The following is an 18,742-nucleotide window of genomic DNA, read 5'->3' as shown; positions in this document are numbered from 1 at the left end:
GATTCTCCTGCCTCAGCCTCCCGAGTAGCTGAGATTACAGGTGCATGCCACCACGCCTGGCTAATTTTTTTGTATTTTTAGTAGAGATAGATTTCACTGTGTTGGCCAGGCTGGTCTTGAACTCCTGACCTGGGGTAATCCACCTGCCTTGGCCTCCCAGAGTGCTGGGATTACAGGCATGAGCCACCATGCCTGGCCTTTTTTTTTTTTTTTTTAAAAGGAAGGCCACATCCCTATCAAGGATGTGGTCAACTTCAATTTTAATACAGAAGCTCACCATTTTGACTTGTGAAATATATCTTCGAATGTATTTACAGTTAAGGTATAATACATAATCACTACAAGGAATAAAGAAACTATATACTGCTATGGAATGGTCTAAGATGTATTACTGAGTGAAAAAAGCAAGGGGCAAAATAATGTGTAAATTGTTCTATCATTTCTGTAAAACTTTGCTGTACATGCTTAAAATATCTAGAAGTCTGCACAAGAAATGGCATATTTTCTTTTCTTTTTTTTTTTTTTTTGAGACGGAGTCTCGCTCTGTCGCCCAGGCTGGAGTGCAGTGGCCGGATCTCAGCTCACTGCAAGCTCCGCCTCCCGGGTTTACGCCATTCTCCTGCCTCAGCCTCCCGAGTAGCTGGGACTACAGGCGCCCGCCACCCCCGTAGAGAGGGGGTTTCACCATGTTAGCCAGGAAGGTCTCGATCTCCTGACCTCGTGATCCACCCGTCTCGGCCTCCCAAAGTGCTGGGATTACAGGCTTGAGCCACCGCGCCCGGCCGAAATGGCATATTTTCATTTGTTGTTACTGGGAAGGGGAATTGGGTGGCTGGAGACAAAAGTGGGAGACTTTTTACACTTTTTGATTATTGGACCATGTGAATGTATTCCCAAACTCAGAAGCTACACACACATATATAAATAAACACACACGTAAAGTAAAATAGCTATTTTTAAATTGAGATATATTTTTATTCATCCTTTACAAACATTCTTGTCTCAAATTCACATTTAATAGGACTTTTATTTTTTTTTTAATTAAAAACATTTTTTTTTTTGAGACAGAGTCTTGCTCTGTCACCCACGCTGGAGTGCAGTGACGTGAACTCGGCTCACTGCAACCTCCACCTCCTGGGTTCAAGCAATTCTCCTGCCTCAGCCTCCCGAGTAGCTGGGATTACAGGCATGTGCCACCACACCTGGCTGATACTTGTATTTTTAGTAGAGATGGGGTTTCACCATGTTTGCCAGGTGAGTCTTGAACTCCTGACCTCAGGTGATCCGCCTGCCTCAGCCTCCCCAAGTGCCAGGATTACAGGCATGAGCCACTGTACCTGGCCAAGAGGACTTTTAGTATTTCTATTCAGTTTTTTTTTTTTTTTTCTTTAGGTCTACTCTCCAGCACTAAACTAAAAATGACATTTTGTCCTCTTTCAGGGATTTGAGTCATAATCGGTTGTCTAACTGGAACATCAGCTTGGAATCACAGATGTTACAGGAAGTGTAAGTTATTTTTATTTATTTAAAGTTATGTTAAATTCCTGAGGGAACTTAATAAATTGTGATTTGCGGGATGTTCAATCCAGAGATGCCATAAAAAAATTGAAGGAAAAAATTAGTTAAAAGAAATAATTTGAAACCTAAAATGTTTTGACTTTGTTATTATCAGACTGTCTTGGCATTGGGTTGGTGATTTCAAGTTGCAGGCTGTGGGGAAATATTTTACCTTCCTGGGGCTAAAAGTAAGATTTACACCTCTTCAGAGCAAATTATGTTTTGATTTTGGCCAAGTTTTCAGCCAGTGAAACTCTTGTATAACCTTTTTAAATGTCTTGACATGTTATCTAAGATTGGGAGCATCATGTCTAAAGTAGATTTATATGAAATAGAATCATCTTGATATCGTATGAGAATGTAATGGTTGATAGAATTCAGTTTTTCTCTTTTTTTTTTTTTTTTTTTTTTGAGAGGGAGTCTCGCTCTGTCGCCCAGGCTGGAGTGCAGTGGCCGGATCTCGGCTCACTGCAAGCTCCGCCTCCCGGGTTCACGCCATTCTCCTGCCTCAGCCTCTGGAGTAGCTGGGACTACAGGCGCCCGCCACCACGCCCGGCTAGTTTTTTGTATCTTTTAGTAGAGACGGGGTTTCACTGTGTTAGCCAGGATGGTCTCGATCTCCTGACCTCGTGATCCGCCCGTCTCGGCCTCCCAAAGTGCTGGGATTACAGGCTTGAGCCACCGCGCCCGGCCAAGTTTTTCTCTTAACTAAAGTTTTTCCTTTAATACCGAGATGTATTATGTAATTTTGGAGGGAGTTTTCTAAGATATTAATATTAGTTTTTGCATCGTTACATTCCTAGAGCATTGTTACATTCCTAGAGGCACAACCATTAAGGTATGTAGGCCTATTTGCCTCTAGACTTAACACCCTCGGAACCCTGAGATTTACTTTCCTTTTTAATTCTTTGCTGACAGGGATACCTTCTTCATGCTCATTGTCTCTGCATTCTCTCCTCCTAGCCCCAAATTCACTACTTCTAATGTGTTGTGGATGAGTACACAGTTGACAAGTTTGTTAGCTGAAAGAGTAGGCACTGAGGAAAGACCTGAAAATGCTTCAGTGGGAAGTGCATGGGCTTTTTGTAACTTTGGTTGGTTTCCTGAAGGTCTTTAGTTCTGGTTTCTTTTCTGTGCTCTTTTGTTGAGATTGTTGAGGTTGTTCAATGACTAAAAACCAGGTTAATGAAATGTGATTGTATTAGATTTGCTACTAAAACATTTGAGACAATCTGTTTAAAGGGCTGCTGGGATCAGATGCAACACGTTATGTTATCTGTAAAATTAGTCATAGATTCCATCTCTGGGTGGGCTGATAAATTTCATCTGTGGTCTCAAGTGACACTCTCTAACATTTGTATAGCTTCAGAATATATGTATACACACACACATTTATATGTGTGTGTTTATGTATATTTAGAGAAAGAGAGATCTGGATGGACTGATTATGCCTTCTTTGTTTAAGGACTCAAATTAGCTGTCGTAAACCCAACTTATTCAAAGAACTTTGCTTGAACTAACAATATTTAATGTGGAAAATACTTCGTAGCCTTTCTGATATTAATACCAATAGTAGATCAACACTATGAAAACACATTTCTTGGCCAGGCGTGGTGGCTTACACCGGTAATCCCAGTACTTTGGGAGGCCAAGGTGGGCGTATCACCTGAGGTCAGGAGTTTGAGATCAGCTTGGCCAACATGGTGAAACCTGTCTCTACTAAAAATACAAAATTAGCCAGGCGTGGTGGTGCATGCCTGTAATCTCAGATACTCAGGAGGCTAAGGCAGGAGAATCACTTGAACCCAGGAGGCAGAGGTTGCAGTGAGCCGAGATTGCACCATTGCACTCCAGCCTGGGCAAAAATAATGAAACTCTGTCTCAAAAAAAAAAAAAGAAAGAAAATAACTTTAAAATTAAATTTTAATTTAAAAATTAAAATTTCGGCCGGGCACGGTGGCTCACGCCTGTAATCCCAGTACTTTGGGAGGCTGAGACGGGCGAATCACGAGGTCAGGAGATCAAGACCATCCTGGCGAACACGGTGAAACCCCGTCTCTACTAAAAATACAAAAAAATTAGCCGGGCGTGGTGGCGGGCGCCTGTAGTCCCAGCTTCTAGGGAGGCTGAGGCAGGAGAATGGCGTGAACCCAGGAGGCGACGGAGCTTGCAGTGAGCCGAGATGGCGCCATTGCACTCCAGCCTGGGTGACAGAGCGAGACTCCGTCTCAAAAAAAAATAAATAAATAAAATAAATAAATAAATAAATAAATAAATAAATAAAAATAAAAATTTCTCATTAAAACCTCTAATTTCTCAATAAGTACATTTTTATTTTAGTCTAACTCATTCTGAGTCATAATTATTTTTCAAATTTGGCACCTATTCTAAAGAATATGTGTTAGCCAGATGGTAGAATTCAAGAGGTAATATTTCCCTCACTAAACATTTAAATCTGTTTTTCCTCTTGCCTAGGAAAATGAATTACAATGAACTAACAGAAATCCCGTATTTTGGAGAACCAACGTCTAATATTACTCTACTTTCATTGTAAGTTAATAAGTTTTCAGGTTTTTTATTTAAATTATGACTAGTATACAGTTTTTTTTTTTTTTTTAAGCACATATATTGTTGATTCTAATTATTTAACGTTTTTGTGGCCTAGGGTGGATCCAGTGGCAGCAGCTTCATTATAATCTTTGTTTTACAGAGTCCATAATATAATCCCAGAAATAAATGCACAGGCACTCCAGTTTTACCCTGCTTTGCAGAGTTTAGACCTCAGCTCAAATATAATATCAGAAATCAAGACATCTTCATTTCCTCACATGCAGCTTAAATACCTGTAAGTAACACAGATTAAATTAGATTTACTTTAAAGCACATGTTTATTATTCATCAGTACCTATCTTTTCAAAAGTATTTATTTATTGTGCTTTTTATATGCATATGTGAGACAAACCTAGGGTTGGTATATTGGGTGGTTGGCTTTGCCCACTCACCCCACAAGCCCCCTAAAGAAAGATCGCACTATTGTCAGAAAATACTGGTAAATATCAAGGGTAATTTTGAGATTCAATTTTTTTTGTTTTTTAAACCAAGCTTTCTAAAAGGTAAATAGAGATTTGTTAAACAATGGCTTACCGTATATAATGATAATTTGCATGTGTGCCAATGTTTTCCAGTTTACAGAGCATATTCACACATGCTGTTTTGTAACAACCTAAATGAAGTAGGTAGCCTCCATAGATGAAGAAACAGAGCATTTAAATGATTTATAAAGTTGTGGATAGTCATTAAGTGATAGCTGGGGGTTTATACATAGATATTTGGCAGCTTTCTAGTGGTAGAATTTTTATTTTACTAAATGTTTTCTTTTGCTATTATCTTGTTTATTTTAGGAATTTAAGTAATAACAGGATAACCACCTTGGAGGCTGGCTGCTTCGATAATTTATCGAGTTCCTTATTAGTGGTAAAGTTAAACCGTAACCGAATAAGCATGATTCCACCTAAGATCTTCAAGCTGCCTCACCTCCAATTCTTGTGAGTAACGAAATAGTTGGATTATAAAAGATAGTTTTTTTGTTACAGGGTCTTTTTCTTTTTAATTTAATTACTGTTAGAGCATTTCAGCAAACCAATTTCCTGACTCTAAAACTATTTTTGTTAAAGGGAACTTAAAAGAAACAGAATTAAAATTGTGGAAGGTCTTACATTCCAAGGGCTTGACTCCTTAAGATCTTTGAAAATGCAGCGGAATGGAATTAGCAAACTTAAGGATGGAGCATTTTTTGGCTTAAATAACATGGAAGAACTGTAAGTACTCGGGACTAGAGGTGATTATTAGGAAAGTAGTCTGTCTGGGACTTTTCAATGTCAAATGGCTAGGATAGTTGTTCTGATTATAATTATAGAGATATGTTCATTCTTTCCCTGCTCACTGATGTGAAATAAGTGTACATAAAACCTTTAAAGTTTTGTTAGCTAACTGATCATTTTTGAAATAATTCTTACAAACTTCTCATCTAAAAAGTTTATATTCTTTTTTTTTTCTTTTTGAGACGGAGTCTCACTCTGTTGCCCAGGCTGGAGTGCAATGGTGTGATCTCGGCTCCTGCAACCTCCGCCTCCCAGGTTCAAGCAACTCTCCTGTCTCAGCCTCCTGAGTAGCTGGGATTACAGGCGCGTGCCACCAGCCCTGGCTAATTTTTGTATTTTTAGTAGAGACGGGGTTTCTCCATGTTGGTCAGGCTGGTCTCAAATTCCTGACCTCGTCATCTACCCACCTCAGCCTCCCAAAGTGCTGGGATTACAGGCACAAGCCACTGCACCAGGGCAAAAAGTTTATATTCTTAATGTTTTAGTTAATGAAAATTATCAGAATTTATCCAAATGGGTATACTATACCACTTGGCCTGTTGGTTTTGTAGAGCTGCTCTTTTAGACAGTCTTAGTATCTTCTAGCACTAAATCTTTTTTTTTTTTTTTTTGAGATGGAGTCTTGCTCTGTCGCCAGGCTGGAGTACAAGGGGCGCGATCTCGGCTCACTGCAACCTCTGCCTCATGGGTTCAAGCCTTTCTCCTGCCTCAGCTTCCTAACTGGGACTACAGGCGTGTGCTGGCACGCCCAGTTAATTTTTGTATTTTTAGTAGAAACAGGGTTTTACCATGTTGGTCAGGATGGTCTCAATCTTTTGACCTTGTGATCTGCCCACCTCGGCCTCCCAGAGTGCTGGGATTACAGGCGTGAGCCACTGCACCCAGCCAAGCACTAAATCTTAAATAAAATATACATTTTTATTGAATAGAATTGGTCAGCTCAGTTGGCTTGAACAAAGATATATGCTTCTCTGGGAAAAACTTAAGATTTAAAGCTAGTTAATTGAACTGCCTTGTTTTGGAAAGTATTTTCTTCTTTCTCTAATTCTGCAGAGAACTGGAACACAATAACCTTACACGAGTGAACAAGGGGTGGTTATATGGCTTGCGAATGTTACAGCAGCTCTATGTGAGCCAGAATGCTATTGAAAGAATCAGCCCTGATGCATGGGAGTTCTGCCAAAGACTATCCGAACTGTAAGTGTTGGATAGCATTTCACTGGAGGCTGTGAGACTAGAGCAGATTGAAATAAATCATTCCCATGGACAGTAATGAGATATAACATCCCTCTTTACTAGAAATTTGTAGAAAGCTCTAAATTTACCATGTAGATGTAATAAGAATTGTAAGTTGAACCAAATACAATGAATTCCTTACCTTCCACATTTCTTGTTTTCAGTGATTTGTCGTATAACCAGCTGACCCGCCTGGATGAATCTGCCTTTGTGGGTCTGAGCTTATTGGAGAGATTGAATTTGGGAGACAACAGAGTCACTCATATTGCTGATGGTGTATTTAGATTTCTTTCCAATCTTCAGACATTGTAAGTATATCCATTCTCTTTTTTGGTTGTTGTTACTGATTTTTTTAGTACAATAAAGCAAATTAATTAAAACAGCTAATCAGTCTGCAAATTATGTATGCTAATATTTTGCGGTTCTTCTGTCCTGTGCCTCAGAGCAAGATAGTTTTATTTGTCTCCCATCTCCATAAAAATCTCAAGCCTGTAGTAGGCAATTCAGTTTGTAGTTTAATTCTGAGTTAATCCCATAAACAGCAAAGCATGTCTTATTGTGTTAGTTGCTATGGAATAAAACACAGTTGCTAGTGTCAGGAATGCAGTCATTTTCTTGTTCCTTTGAACTTGACAATACACCAGAGCTACTAGTTCTCATTCAAAAGGATGCAGGATGTGTAGAGGGAACTGCCATGGTAGGAGATCAGTTCACTGTTACTGGTTTGCTACATGACTTTGGATGGAAGAAACTAATACTTATTATCTGATGTGTGCCAGGTGCTTTCAAATACTAGGATGATACTGCTGTTTTCCATATTAGGAGGCTGAGGTTCAGAGAAATTTAAATAATTTTCTCAAAGTCACATAGCTTGTAAATATTGGGCCAGAATCAGATCCCAGGTCTGTTTGATGCTAAAGCTCATGCCCATTTTATCATACCACCAGAAGAACAAAATCACTTAGCTTTTCCTGGGCATCATTTTTTCTTCTCTTTTTTTTTTTTTTTTTTGAGACGGAGTCTCGCTCTGCCGCCCAGGCTGGAGTGCAGTGGCCGGATCTCAGCTCACTGCAAGCTCCGTCTGCCGGGTTCCTGCCATTCTCCTGCCTCAGCCTCCCGAGTAGCTGGGACTACAGGCGCCCGCCACCGCGCCCGGCTAGTTTTTTGTATTTTTTTAGTAGAGACGGGGTTTCACCGTGTTAGCCAGGATGGTCTCGATCTCCTGACCTCGTGATCCGCCCGTCTCGGCCTCCCAAAGTGCTGGGATTACAGGCTTGAGCCACCGCGCCCGGCTTTTCTTCTCTTTTATACGGCGAATGAAGGATATAGGATTAGATGGTTACTAAAGGCAGTTTCCATGCTAAAATTCTGTGGTACTGTAAGTTACTTAATTTATAGAATATAAGAATATGTTTTTATGAACTTTTTGTATTTATATATAAATATATCTAATTTTAGAATATAATTTTACTAAATAAAGAGGTATTTTAATGAAATATAGTAGTCTCAAACACAGAGCAGAATAAAAGAAAACAAAGAGTAAGTAGTAGAGTCTTAAGTTTCCTGAATAGGGTACTTTATGGTCGTTAGGTTTTGAGTTGAAATGGTTCAGAGAAGAGGCAGGTTCCCAACTTGGAGACCTAACCATCAATGAGAGGGAAAGCAAGATAATTTTGTGAAGGGTATGTACATGCACAGGTGTGTATTTGATTTTTTTTTTAACTTTCTTTAGATTTGGCCTTGAAAAATTAAAAGTGATTGTATTTTTCCTTTTCCTATATTATCAGAAGTGAAATTGGATCAATGCAATCTCAGAAACTTAGATGTAACTGCAGCCTTTTGGCAGTTGAAGGGGTCGCAAATAGGTTATTTTAGTATACCACTGATTATTACTTTTAGAATTAAAGTTTAAGGAAGTAATAGCAGAAGTAAATGGTTGTGTAATACCACAGAGATAGTTAAGACAGAATTAGGATCAAATCTGGGGAATTCTGGCTTTAGCCTCGTGCTCTTGCCAGGGTAGATACAGTTCTTAATTTGTTGAATGGTTTCTATTTATGCTGTGCTGTGGAGGAGGGGGAAAGTCCTGAAGAGCTGAGCCATTGGTTCTTTCCTTATTTATTCCTTAGTAAAATAAAATGAGCTTTATTAGCTTTTCACTTAAAGAAAGCCAAGTGAAAAGAGGGATCTCCTCTTTACTGCTAATCACACAACTCTGCATGTCCCTTATAAAGTAGAAAGCTTTGTGCTTTATTATGAGATGACTTAAAGAAGCAAAAGTGATTAAATATTTTTAATTCTATGGAAATAATTATTTTATCATAACATGATGTGGTACAATTGCATTTCCTTTGAGAATGGAACAGTGAATTTTAGAAGATCCATAGTTTCCCTTTGAAAGAAAATCTGATGACACTGTAACACATGGGTATATCATTTTTGCTTCCCATGGGGCATCTTTAATTGCTCTTGAGCAGTGAAGCTCTGTATTGATATTACGCTTTGTCAGCCATTGTAAGTTTAAGGTCCCAGGGGAAGGCTTGGGTCACCCAGAAATCCCATTAGTCTGAAATCAGATTTATAAGCCATATACTCTGCATCTTGAAACCCTCCTCTTTTCAGGACCCTGTGTATACTTTTTAATATGCTAACATAATGAGGGACTTTTAGCTCGGAAGAGTAATACTTTTAGCAGGTTGCTTTATTTGTCAAGGCCAGCTTAATTCTTAGCTTGTAAGAATCAGTTCTTACATGTTTATTACAGATATTTCTTTTTTTTTTTTTTTTTTTTTGAGACGGAGTCTCGCTCTGCCGCCCAGGCTGGAGTGCAATGGCCGGATCTCAGCTCACTGCAAGCTCCGCCTCCTGGGTTCACGCCATTCTCCTGCCTCAGCCTCCTGAGTAGTTGGGACTACAGGCGCCCGCCACCGCGCCCGGCTAGTTTTTTGTATTTTTTAGTGGAGACGGGGTTTCACTGTGTTAGCCAGGATGGTCTCGATCTCCTAACCTCGTGATCCGCCCGTCTTGGCCTCCCAAAGTGCTGGGATTACAGGCTTGAGCCACCGCGCCCGGCCCAGATATTTCTTAAGAAGCAGAGTTGAGCCTTCTTCATAAATAACTGTTAAAGTAAGGATCAGAATTAGCATGTGCACCTTGACATCACCATGCCAGGATGCTGCTCAATGTTATAATGGTTGTATTGACTAATAGAACCTGTCTTTCTCTGACATTTTTGTAGAGACTTAAGAAACAATGAAATTTCATGGGCCATAGAAGATGCTAGTGAAGCCTTTGCTGGACTCACAAGTCTCACTAAATTGTATGTATTTATAATATTTATGTATGTCTGCATAGGCGTGTTTTCAAGAACCGACTGTAAATATGACTGAATTATGTTTATTTCATATGGCTAGAAAGTCTGAGCTTTCTGACACTCTGGGAGCTTTGTGGAGGTTTCTTTGTTTGTTCGTTATTTTGAGACCGAGTCTCGCTCTGTAGCCCAGGCTGGGGTGCAGTGGTGCGATCTTGGCTCACTACAACCTCTGCCTCCTAGATCCCTGTTCAAGCAATTCGCCTGCCTCAGCCACCTGAGTAGCTTGGATTACAGGTGTGTGCCACCGTGCCTAGCTAATTTTTGTATTTTTAGTAGAGATGGGGTTTCACCATCTTGGCCAGGCTGGTCTTGAACTCCTGACCTCGTGATCTGCTTGCCTCGGCCTCCCAAAGTGCTAGGATTACAGGTATGAGCCACTCCACCTGGCTGGTTTTTTCTTTCTTTTTTTTTTTTTTTTTTTTGAGATGGAGTCTTGCTCTGTCGCCCGGGCTGGAGTGCAGTGGCCTGATCTCAGCTCACTGCAAGCTCCGCCTCCCGGGTTTACGCCATTCTCCTGCCTCAGCCTCCCGAGTAGCTGGGACTACAGGCGCCGCCACCTCGCCTGGCTAGTTTGTTTTTTTTTTTTGTATTTTTTGTAGAGACGGGGTTTCACCGGGTTAGCCAGGATGGTCTCGATCTCCTGACCTCGTGATCCGCCCGTCTTGGCCTCCCAAAGTGCTGGGATTACAGGCTTGAGCCACCACACCCGGCCTTTTTTTTTTATTTTGAGACAGGGTCTTGCTCTGTCACCCAGGCTGGAGTGCTGTGGCGCAGTCACAGCTCACAGCAGCCTCAACCTCCTGGGCTCAAGTGATCTCCCACCTTGGCATCCTAAGGAGCTAGGACTAAAGGTGTGTACCACCATGCCCAGCTAATTAACTTTTTTTTTTTTTTTTTGTAGAGACAGAGTTCTCACTATATTGCCCAGGCTGGTCTTGAACTCCTGGGCTCAAGTGATCCTCCCACCTTGGCCTCCCAAAGTGCTGGGATTATAGGCATGAGCCACCATGCCCAGCTAGTTTTTCTGTTTCTGTGTTTTTTTTGTTGTTGTTGGGGCACTTTTTATTGAAAAAGCATTCCTATGGACACTTAAAGAGAAGTTATTTATAGAAGTAGAATTTCTGTTCAAGTAAAAGGAATGCATTGAGAAAGTAATGTCTTGATAATCTGTTTGATTTGTAGTTTGTTTAATTGTATGAGATTTATGAGTAATTTATCTAGCAGAAGTAGAGCATTCTCTCACATAAGATTTTAGATTTTCTCCCATGAGAATAATTTCTCCAAAGGGTCACACTTGTCTGAATTTCTCTGACAATCTTTTGCTATGAATGGAGACATGAGGAATATAATTGAATTTAGCATCTGAAAATTACCAGTTTATCAGTGGTCAAGATGGTTGTTCACCTCATGGAGCTTTGATAGACGCCTTTATGCTATGTTTTACATTGATTAATAATTAAATTTCTTAACTTTCTTAAAAATGCATGGTTCTCATCAAATTGTACACGTTAAATATGTGTATTTTTTTGTATACAGTTGTACCTCAGTAAAGCTGTTAAATATACAAAAAAGTACGCTAAGCAAAAATAGGTAGATGTTTAATGAATTTAATTTTGTTTAGTGGAGAGCTTTCTTACAAAGGTCTGTTTATATTTCAGAGTCTTACAAGGAAACCAGATTAAGTCAATTACAAAGAAAGCATTCATTGGTCTTGAATCCCTTGAGCATCTGTAAGTATTTGTCATACATTTTGCTTACTCTATAAATAATCTTTGCTATTAGCAGAGGTTTTCATGACCATGTAAAGTGTTTATGTAACTTCATATAGAAATGGTGACTGATAATGTTTCATTTCTCTTTATTTCAGAGATTTGAACAATAATGCTATAATGTCTATCCAAGAAAATGCTTTTTCTCAGACTCATTTGAAAGAACTGTAAGTAACTTGTCTTTTTAAGATCACCAGTTGGATCATTGTTCCTGCTTGTTGTGCTTAAAGTGTGATGGGAGTGACCCAAGTTATTTCCAAAAGCACACAGTTCAGGCAGGAAGAAAGTATTAATACTCAGTTATTTTAGTGGCTAGAGGTAATTTTAAAATACCCAACACTGAAAAGCCCAGAGTGTGTGGCATCAAGACCTTCTGTTTTGCCTGTTCTACCAACGCTTATAATTAGGAGACCTTAGCACTGCTCCTTATGCTTTTTGTATAACCTACTGTTCCTTTTTGGATTATCAGAAATATGTGTTACCAGTTCTTAGCACTTTGTGTGGGTTACAATAAAGGTATCAGGTAATTTTGTTTTATAGTTTCCGAGGTGATTTAACACTTAGGATAATTGTCAGAGAAGTCTCTAACCTGTTCAAACTACTAAAATGTCAAAATAGACAAGTGTGTATATGTACCCTTTTTCATTCATGAGTTTTAAAAATTGCTCTTACTGGTTTCGAGATTTCCCTAGGGGATTGGAAGTTAGTTGGGCATTGGTATTATTTATATTTATATATTTTATATTTTTTTGGAGACAGAGTCTTGCTCTATCCCCCAGGCTGGAGTGCAGTGGTGTGATCTCGGCCCACTGCAACCTCTGCCTCCTGGGTTCAAGCGATTCTCATGCCTCAGCGTCCTGAGTAGCTGGGATTACAGGTGCCTGCCACCACACCCGACTAATTTTTGTATTTTTAATAGAGACAGGGTTTCGCCATGTTGGCCAGCTGGTCTCGAACTCCTGACCTCAGGTGATCTGTCCGCTTCAGCCTCCCAAAGTGCTGGGATTACAGGCGTGAGCCACCAGTCCTGGCCTGGTATTGTTTTTAAACTCTATTGATTCAAATATGCAGTCGGGTAAGAACCACTAGACAATAGAAATTATTTTGCCTTGCCTGGGAAGCTACTCAAAGGATACTCTGTGGAGCAGAACCGGTTGATGACAATATAAGGATAGAAATGCAGCCGGGCGCGGTGGCTCAAGCCTGTAATCCCAGCACTTTGGGAGGCCAAGACGGGCGGATCACGAGGTCAGGAGATCGAGACCATCCTGGCTAACCCGGTGAAACCCCGTCTCTACTAAAAAATACAAAAAAACAAAAACTAGCTGGGCGAGGTGGCGGGCGCCTGTAGTCCCAGCTACTCGGGAGGCTGAGGCAGGAGAATGGCGTAAACCCGGGAGGCGGAGCTTGCAGTGAGCTGAGATCAGGCCACTGCACTCCAGCCCAGGCGACAGAGCGAGACTCCATCTCAAAAAAAAAAAAAGATAGAAATGCAGAATAAGCATTTAGAAACTTTTAGAACAATTTGACATTACTGTGACACTTTTGTTGTAGTTTATAAAAGTATTGGTCTGCAGTAGATTGGCAGTTTAAAAGACTGGTCCTTACCATGGATAATTTGAGATGCACTGGAAATGTGTGAGTTTTCAAACTGCCTAGGTTCAAATCCTTACTCCATTCCTTACAACTGTGTGACAGTGGGCCAACTCTTAGCCTAAGACTCAGTTTCTGTTCCCAGAATGGGGATAGCACCTCCCTCAGGGTTATGTGAAGATAAAGTGAGATAACTTGTTTACTCAAATATTTATTCATTATCTGCTATGTAGGATACTGTTCTGGATGATAAAAACAGTAGTGAACAAGACAGAGTCTCTGTGCTCATAGCATATTACAGTAAATCCTAGTGAGGAAGATAAATAATATACCAGTAGATATATAATATCTCATCAGGTAACAACTGAAGAAAAATAAAACTAGGTCAAAGGTATGGAGAGTGATGGGGATTGCTATTTTAGATAAAGTAGTGAGGGGAAACTCTTTTGAAGATACAACATTTGAACCACGACCTTAATGAAATGGCAAACCATGTGAACACTCGGTGAATGGCTTCCCAGGCACAAGGAATAGGAAGTAAAATGAGTTTAGAGAGTTAAGCAGAGTAGAATAATTAAATATGTACAATTTTTTTTGATATTAATCATCTTATTTCTCATTAGTCGTTCTCTTCATTTGTTGCAGTATTTTTTTTTTTTTTTTACATTAATTAATTTTTTTTTGAGGTGGAATCTCACTCTTGCCCGGGCAGGAGTCCAGTTGTGCCATTGCAGCTCACTGCAACCTCCGCCTCCCAGGTTCAAGTGATTCTCCTGCCTCAGCCTCCTGAGTAGCTGGGACTACAGGTGTATGCCACCACGCCCGGCTAATTTTTTTTTTTTTTTTTAGTAGAGACGGGGTTTCACTGTGTTAACCAGGATGGTCTCGATCTCCTGACCTCGTGATCCGCCTGCCTCAGCCTCCCAAAGTGTTGGGATTACAGGCGTGAGCCACGACATGTAGCCTGTCAAGATATTTTTCTTTTATCCCAAACTGCTTTGTTCTAACTTACCTTTTTTGTTGTTCTTGAAAAGCATATCGAATTTACAGTTTTATTAGGTCCAACAATAAAATTATGCTCATATTTTTCTTTTTAAAGAGACAGGAGGCAGATCATAATAGACCATGAGGAATTAAGATTTTTGCTTTTTTGAACATACTAGGAAACGAGGGTTTTGAGAAAATGTTCAGCAGAGCTTGGCACAGGGTAGAAGTGGAGTAATGTTAACAATAAAGACTAAAATTAAAATGTTATGAAAATCATCATTAGTTATTTTCTGCCAGATTCTTAAAGTAGATATTTTGATCTGTTGAGATATTTTGAGTTATTTCTCATAGGCTTAGTTTAATTATAAGTTGTGACTTACTACAAATTAGTATACCCCCCCGCCTTTTTTTTTTTTTTTTTTTTTTTTGTCAGTGATAACCTGAGGGCCAGCAAGAAAGTTTTAACTGTTAGGAGAACTCAATTTAACATAAAATTTAAACAGTAGGTGAAAGCAAATATTGCAGTCGCAATCTTCAGAGAGTCATTTAATAATTTGGGAGTCGTGACAAAGATTCTTTGGTTAACCAACCTTTAGGCAAGCAAGCCCTTAAACCTTCTCCTAGGCCTAGCTGTGTAAAATCCAATTTTAGCACGAACCCTGTAAAACCAGTTTAGCAAGAACTCTTCCACAATGTAGACCATTCCCAGGTGATGTCTGATCACCCTGGCTTGTCTTCAGCAAGAATCCTGTTAGGGTTTAGCCAGAGTCTCCCTTTCTCTGGATGTTATTTTTTAGTAATTTCACATCCACTGAATGGGATGAAAGCAAACCCACCTTGCTCCTTGGCTATACTTGCCCTTGCTGTTTCCCTACTGTCTCTCCCTCACTGAGTTGAGCCCAGTCTCTCTCCCCAACTGCAACATCACATCGCCATGGTTCCTATATCTATTGAGATGATCCTGAATAACGTCTGCCTTACCATGCTTTAACAAGTATCACTGAGTAATTTTTCATTTAACAGTTATGGTGCTGTGACTCCGATAGGATCAGATTCATCATTGGACCCCCAGACCTCTCACCCAGGACCCCAAGTGTGCACCTTTGAAGCCATTGTCTTCACTCCTGACTGATAGATCGGGGATCCAATGGTGAGTCAGACTATGAACCATTGCTCCGGACAAACATCCGTTGAAGCTGGTAAGGAAAGATTTCGATTCTCAAGATTGTGAATATATTCTCTGGAGTTGGGCTAGAGGCCAGGCTTCTTTTGAAAGGTACCTCCTGGGCTTAAAGGTCTTCCTGGCTCTCTTAGTGGGGTTTATTCCCTGACTCCCTGGACTAAAAGTTCTTGGAACTCTGTGAGGCTACTCTGTTCTCTGTAATGGATCCTACTTCTCCCATGGCAATTTCTCTGGCATCTGAATCCCTTCTTTTTGAGCCCCTGCTAACTCTATTGCTCCACCACTCGTTTTGTCCACCTCCTCCTTGTTGAACCTTTATTGGCCTCTTTGGGATACTTAGGATCTCTTCAGACCGCATCCTGTAAGCTCTCTTTCTTCCCATTACTACTGCTCCTTATTCCTCCTCTTACCACCTTTAATGTTCCCTCCGGTTCCCTTAAGCCCTTTGATAAGACTCCCTTCAAATCCATCTGTCCACCCACTGCTAGACTTTTTCCTTCCCACTCTGGACTCTTAGTCACTGGGACTGTAGGCCCCCCACCCTCCTGGGGATCTCTCAGGGGACTTGGGGACTCCCAAAAGTAATGACTTGAGGTTGAAAAGGAAAAAGAATAATTGGAAATAGACTAAATATTTTATCTACACTCAGATGGGCTTTGGAGATATCCAGACAGCCTTTAGATGTTTCTTCAGCCTCCATAAGATTACACATGGCAAAAGAAAAAAATTTTTTTTTTCTTTGAGATGGAGTCTCCCTCTGTCACCTAGGCTGGAGGGCAGTGGCATGATCTTAGCTCACTGCAACCTTCGCCTTCCAGGTTCAAGCTGTTCTCCTGCCTCAGCCCCCTGAATAGCTGGGATTACAGGCGCCTACCACCACACCCAGCTAATTTTTGTATCTTTAGAAAAGAGGAGTGACCTCGTCCAATTTATGTTTTCTTAGGTATACTGTAAGCTGGACTCATAAGACCTGGGCTCATATCCTAACTCTACTATTTATTTTATTTTATTTTATTTTATTATTATTATTTTTTAGATGGAGTCTCGCTTTGTCACCCAGGCTAGAGTGCAGTGGCACGATCTCAGCTCACTGCAGCCTCTGCCTCCCAGGTTCAAGAGATTCTCCTGCCTCAGCCTCCCAAGTAGCTGGGAATACAGGCGCATGCTACTGCGCCCAGCTAATTTTTTGTATTTTTAGTAGGGACGGGATTTCACCATCTTGGCCAGGCTGGTCTGGAACTCCTGACCTTGTGATCCACCCGCCTCAGCCTCCCAAAGTGCTGGGATTACAGGCTTGAGCCACCGCGCCCAGCCTCTACTATTTATTTTAGACATAATACTGAATGCCCCCAAAATCTCATTTTCCATTTCTAGAAAATGGAATTGAAAATGCCTACCTCAGCCGGGTGCGGTGGCTCACATCTGTAATCCCAGCACTTTGGGAGGCCGAGGCAGGCAGATCACGAGGTCAGGAGTTTGAGACCAGCCTGGCCAATATGGTGAAACCCTGTCTCTACTAAAAATGCAAAAATTAACCAGGCGTGGTGCCATGTGCCTGTAGTCCTAGCTACTCAGGTGGCTGAGGCAGGAGAATTGCTTGAACCCGGGAGGTGGAGGTTGTGGTGAGCTGAGATCTCGCCACTGCACTCCAGCCTGGCTGACAGAGCAAGACTCTGTCTCAAATAAATAAATAAATAAATAAATATTTAGCACAGTGCCTGACCACAGACAAAACTTAATTCACAATAGCTCCCTTCACTTCTGTTTCTTTTGTTTCTTTCCACTCTTCATATACTAACCAAACCCTGACCACAAGTACTTAACAGAGTATAAGGTATTCTCTCAACAAGTGTGTGGATAGATTATACTAAAATATTTCCAGTGGTTTTCTTTGAGTAGTGAGGATTTGGGGGGCTTTCTCTCCCTCTTGGTTTAGTGGTACTTTCTAATTTTCTACTACATAATTTTAATGGAAAATGTTTTAAAATTTATATGCAACTTTTTCATACACTTCTTATTATTGATGCAAAGCCTTGTGGGGAATACCAAAAAGTATAAAGAGAAGATTTTAATAAATGTTGACCTAAAAAGTATTATAAATATGACTTCTAAAGTAACCAAAAGCAACCAACAATTCTCAGTAAAAAAGTTCCATTAGATCCAGGTGTGGTGGCTCATCCCTGTAATCCCAGATACTCAGAAGGCTCAGGTGGGAGGAGCCTCGAGTCCAGGAGTTAGAGACCAGGCTGGGCAACACAGCGGGTTCTTGTCTCAAAACACAGTTGCATTAAAGTTCCTGCAATAGCAGTTTGTTCAAACCAACTGTTAGAGAAGAAATTACTCAATGAAGCTTGTTAAAGCATTATAAAAGCACAGTCATCTTTGCCAGTGCCCCCTTGTTTAATAACAATATAAGTCAACTTTGAACAATTGAACAATGTAAGTCAATTTTTTTCATTCTTAGAATTGAAACTTTGCCAGGCGTGGTGGCTCACACCTGTAATCCCAGCACCCTGGGAGGCCGAGGCAGGTGGATCACGAGGTCAAGAGATCAGACCATCCTGGCCAACATGGTGAAACCCCGTCTCTACTAAAAATACAAAAATTAGCTAGGCATGGTGGCACACACCTGTAGTCCCAGCTACTTGGGAGGCTGAGGCAGGAGAATCGCTTGAACCCAGGAGGTGGAGGTTGCAGTGAGCCAAGATTGTGCCACTGCACTCCAGCCTGGGCAACAGAGCAAGACCCTGTCTCAAAAAAAAAAAAAAAAAAAAAAAAGTTAAAATTGAAACTTCTGTGGAATCAGATCTTAGATACTTTATTCAAATATTAAACTTGATGAGGATTTTATCATGTACATAAAGCAAGTTCTCAAAATCATTTACTTTCCCTGCTTCTAAGTGGATGGGATATTTAAGGGGTCATTGAGAGAAAATACTGATTTTTCAGATATGTTTTACAGGGTTATACACCACAAATACTTTTTCAGTGCTCTTAGTTTAGATTGCATTATACATTCCCACAGTGCTGAAGTGGTTTTTTGTTTGTTTGTTTTTGGGAGACAGAGTCTCAATCTGTTGCCCAGGCTGATGTGCAGTGGCGTGATCTCGGCTCACTGCAACTTCCGCCTCCCGGGTTCAAGCAATTCTTCTGCCTCAGCCTG

General features: G+C 40.6%; 1 protein-coding gene across 5 annotated transcripts in view; it reads left to right on the top strand.

Annotated features, from left to right (window-relative positions):
* Positions 1-18,742, top strand: part of LRIG2 (leucine rich repeats and immunoglobulin like domains 2) — a 57,796-nt gene that overhangs the window by 19,420 nt on the left and 19,634 nt on the right. For all 5 annotated transcript variants that reach the window (XM_015148534.3, XM_015148525.3, XM_077950988.1 and 2 more), the window contains 10 exons: positions 1,441-1,506; positions 4,033-4,107; positions 4,268-4,402; positions 4,959-5,102; positions 5,232-5,375; positions 6,492-6,635; positions 6,839-6,982; positions 9,913-9,993; positions 11,706-11,777; positions 11,915-11,983. In XM_015148534.3, coding sequence (XP_015004020.2) covers positions 1,441-1,506; positions 4,033-4,107; positions 4,268-4,402; positions 4,959-5,102; positions 5,232-5,375; positions 6,492-6,635; positions 6,839-6,982; positions 9,913-9,993; positions 11,706-11,777; positions 11,915-11,983 — 1,074 coding nt within the window. The remainder of the gene's footprint in view (positions 1-1,440; positions 1,507-4,032; positions 4,108-4,267; positions 4,403-4,958; positions 5,103-5,231; positions 5,376-6,491; positions 6,636-6,838; positions 6,983-9,912; positions 9,994-11,705; positions 11,778-11,914; positions 11,984-18,742) is intronic.

The sequence above is a fragment of the Macaca mulatta genome, chromosome 1, assembly GCF_049350105.2.
Source record: "Macaca mulatta isolate MMU2019108-1 chromosome 1, T2T-MMU8v2.0, whole genome shotgun sequence".
In the NCBI taxonomy this organism is placed as follows: domain Eukaryota; kingdom Metazoa; phylum Chordata; class Mammalia; order Primates; family Cercopithecidae; genus Macaca; species Macaca mulatta.
The sequence above is the reverse complement of the archived record's forward strand: the minus strand, read 5'-3'. Positions and strand labels throughout refer to the sequence as shown.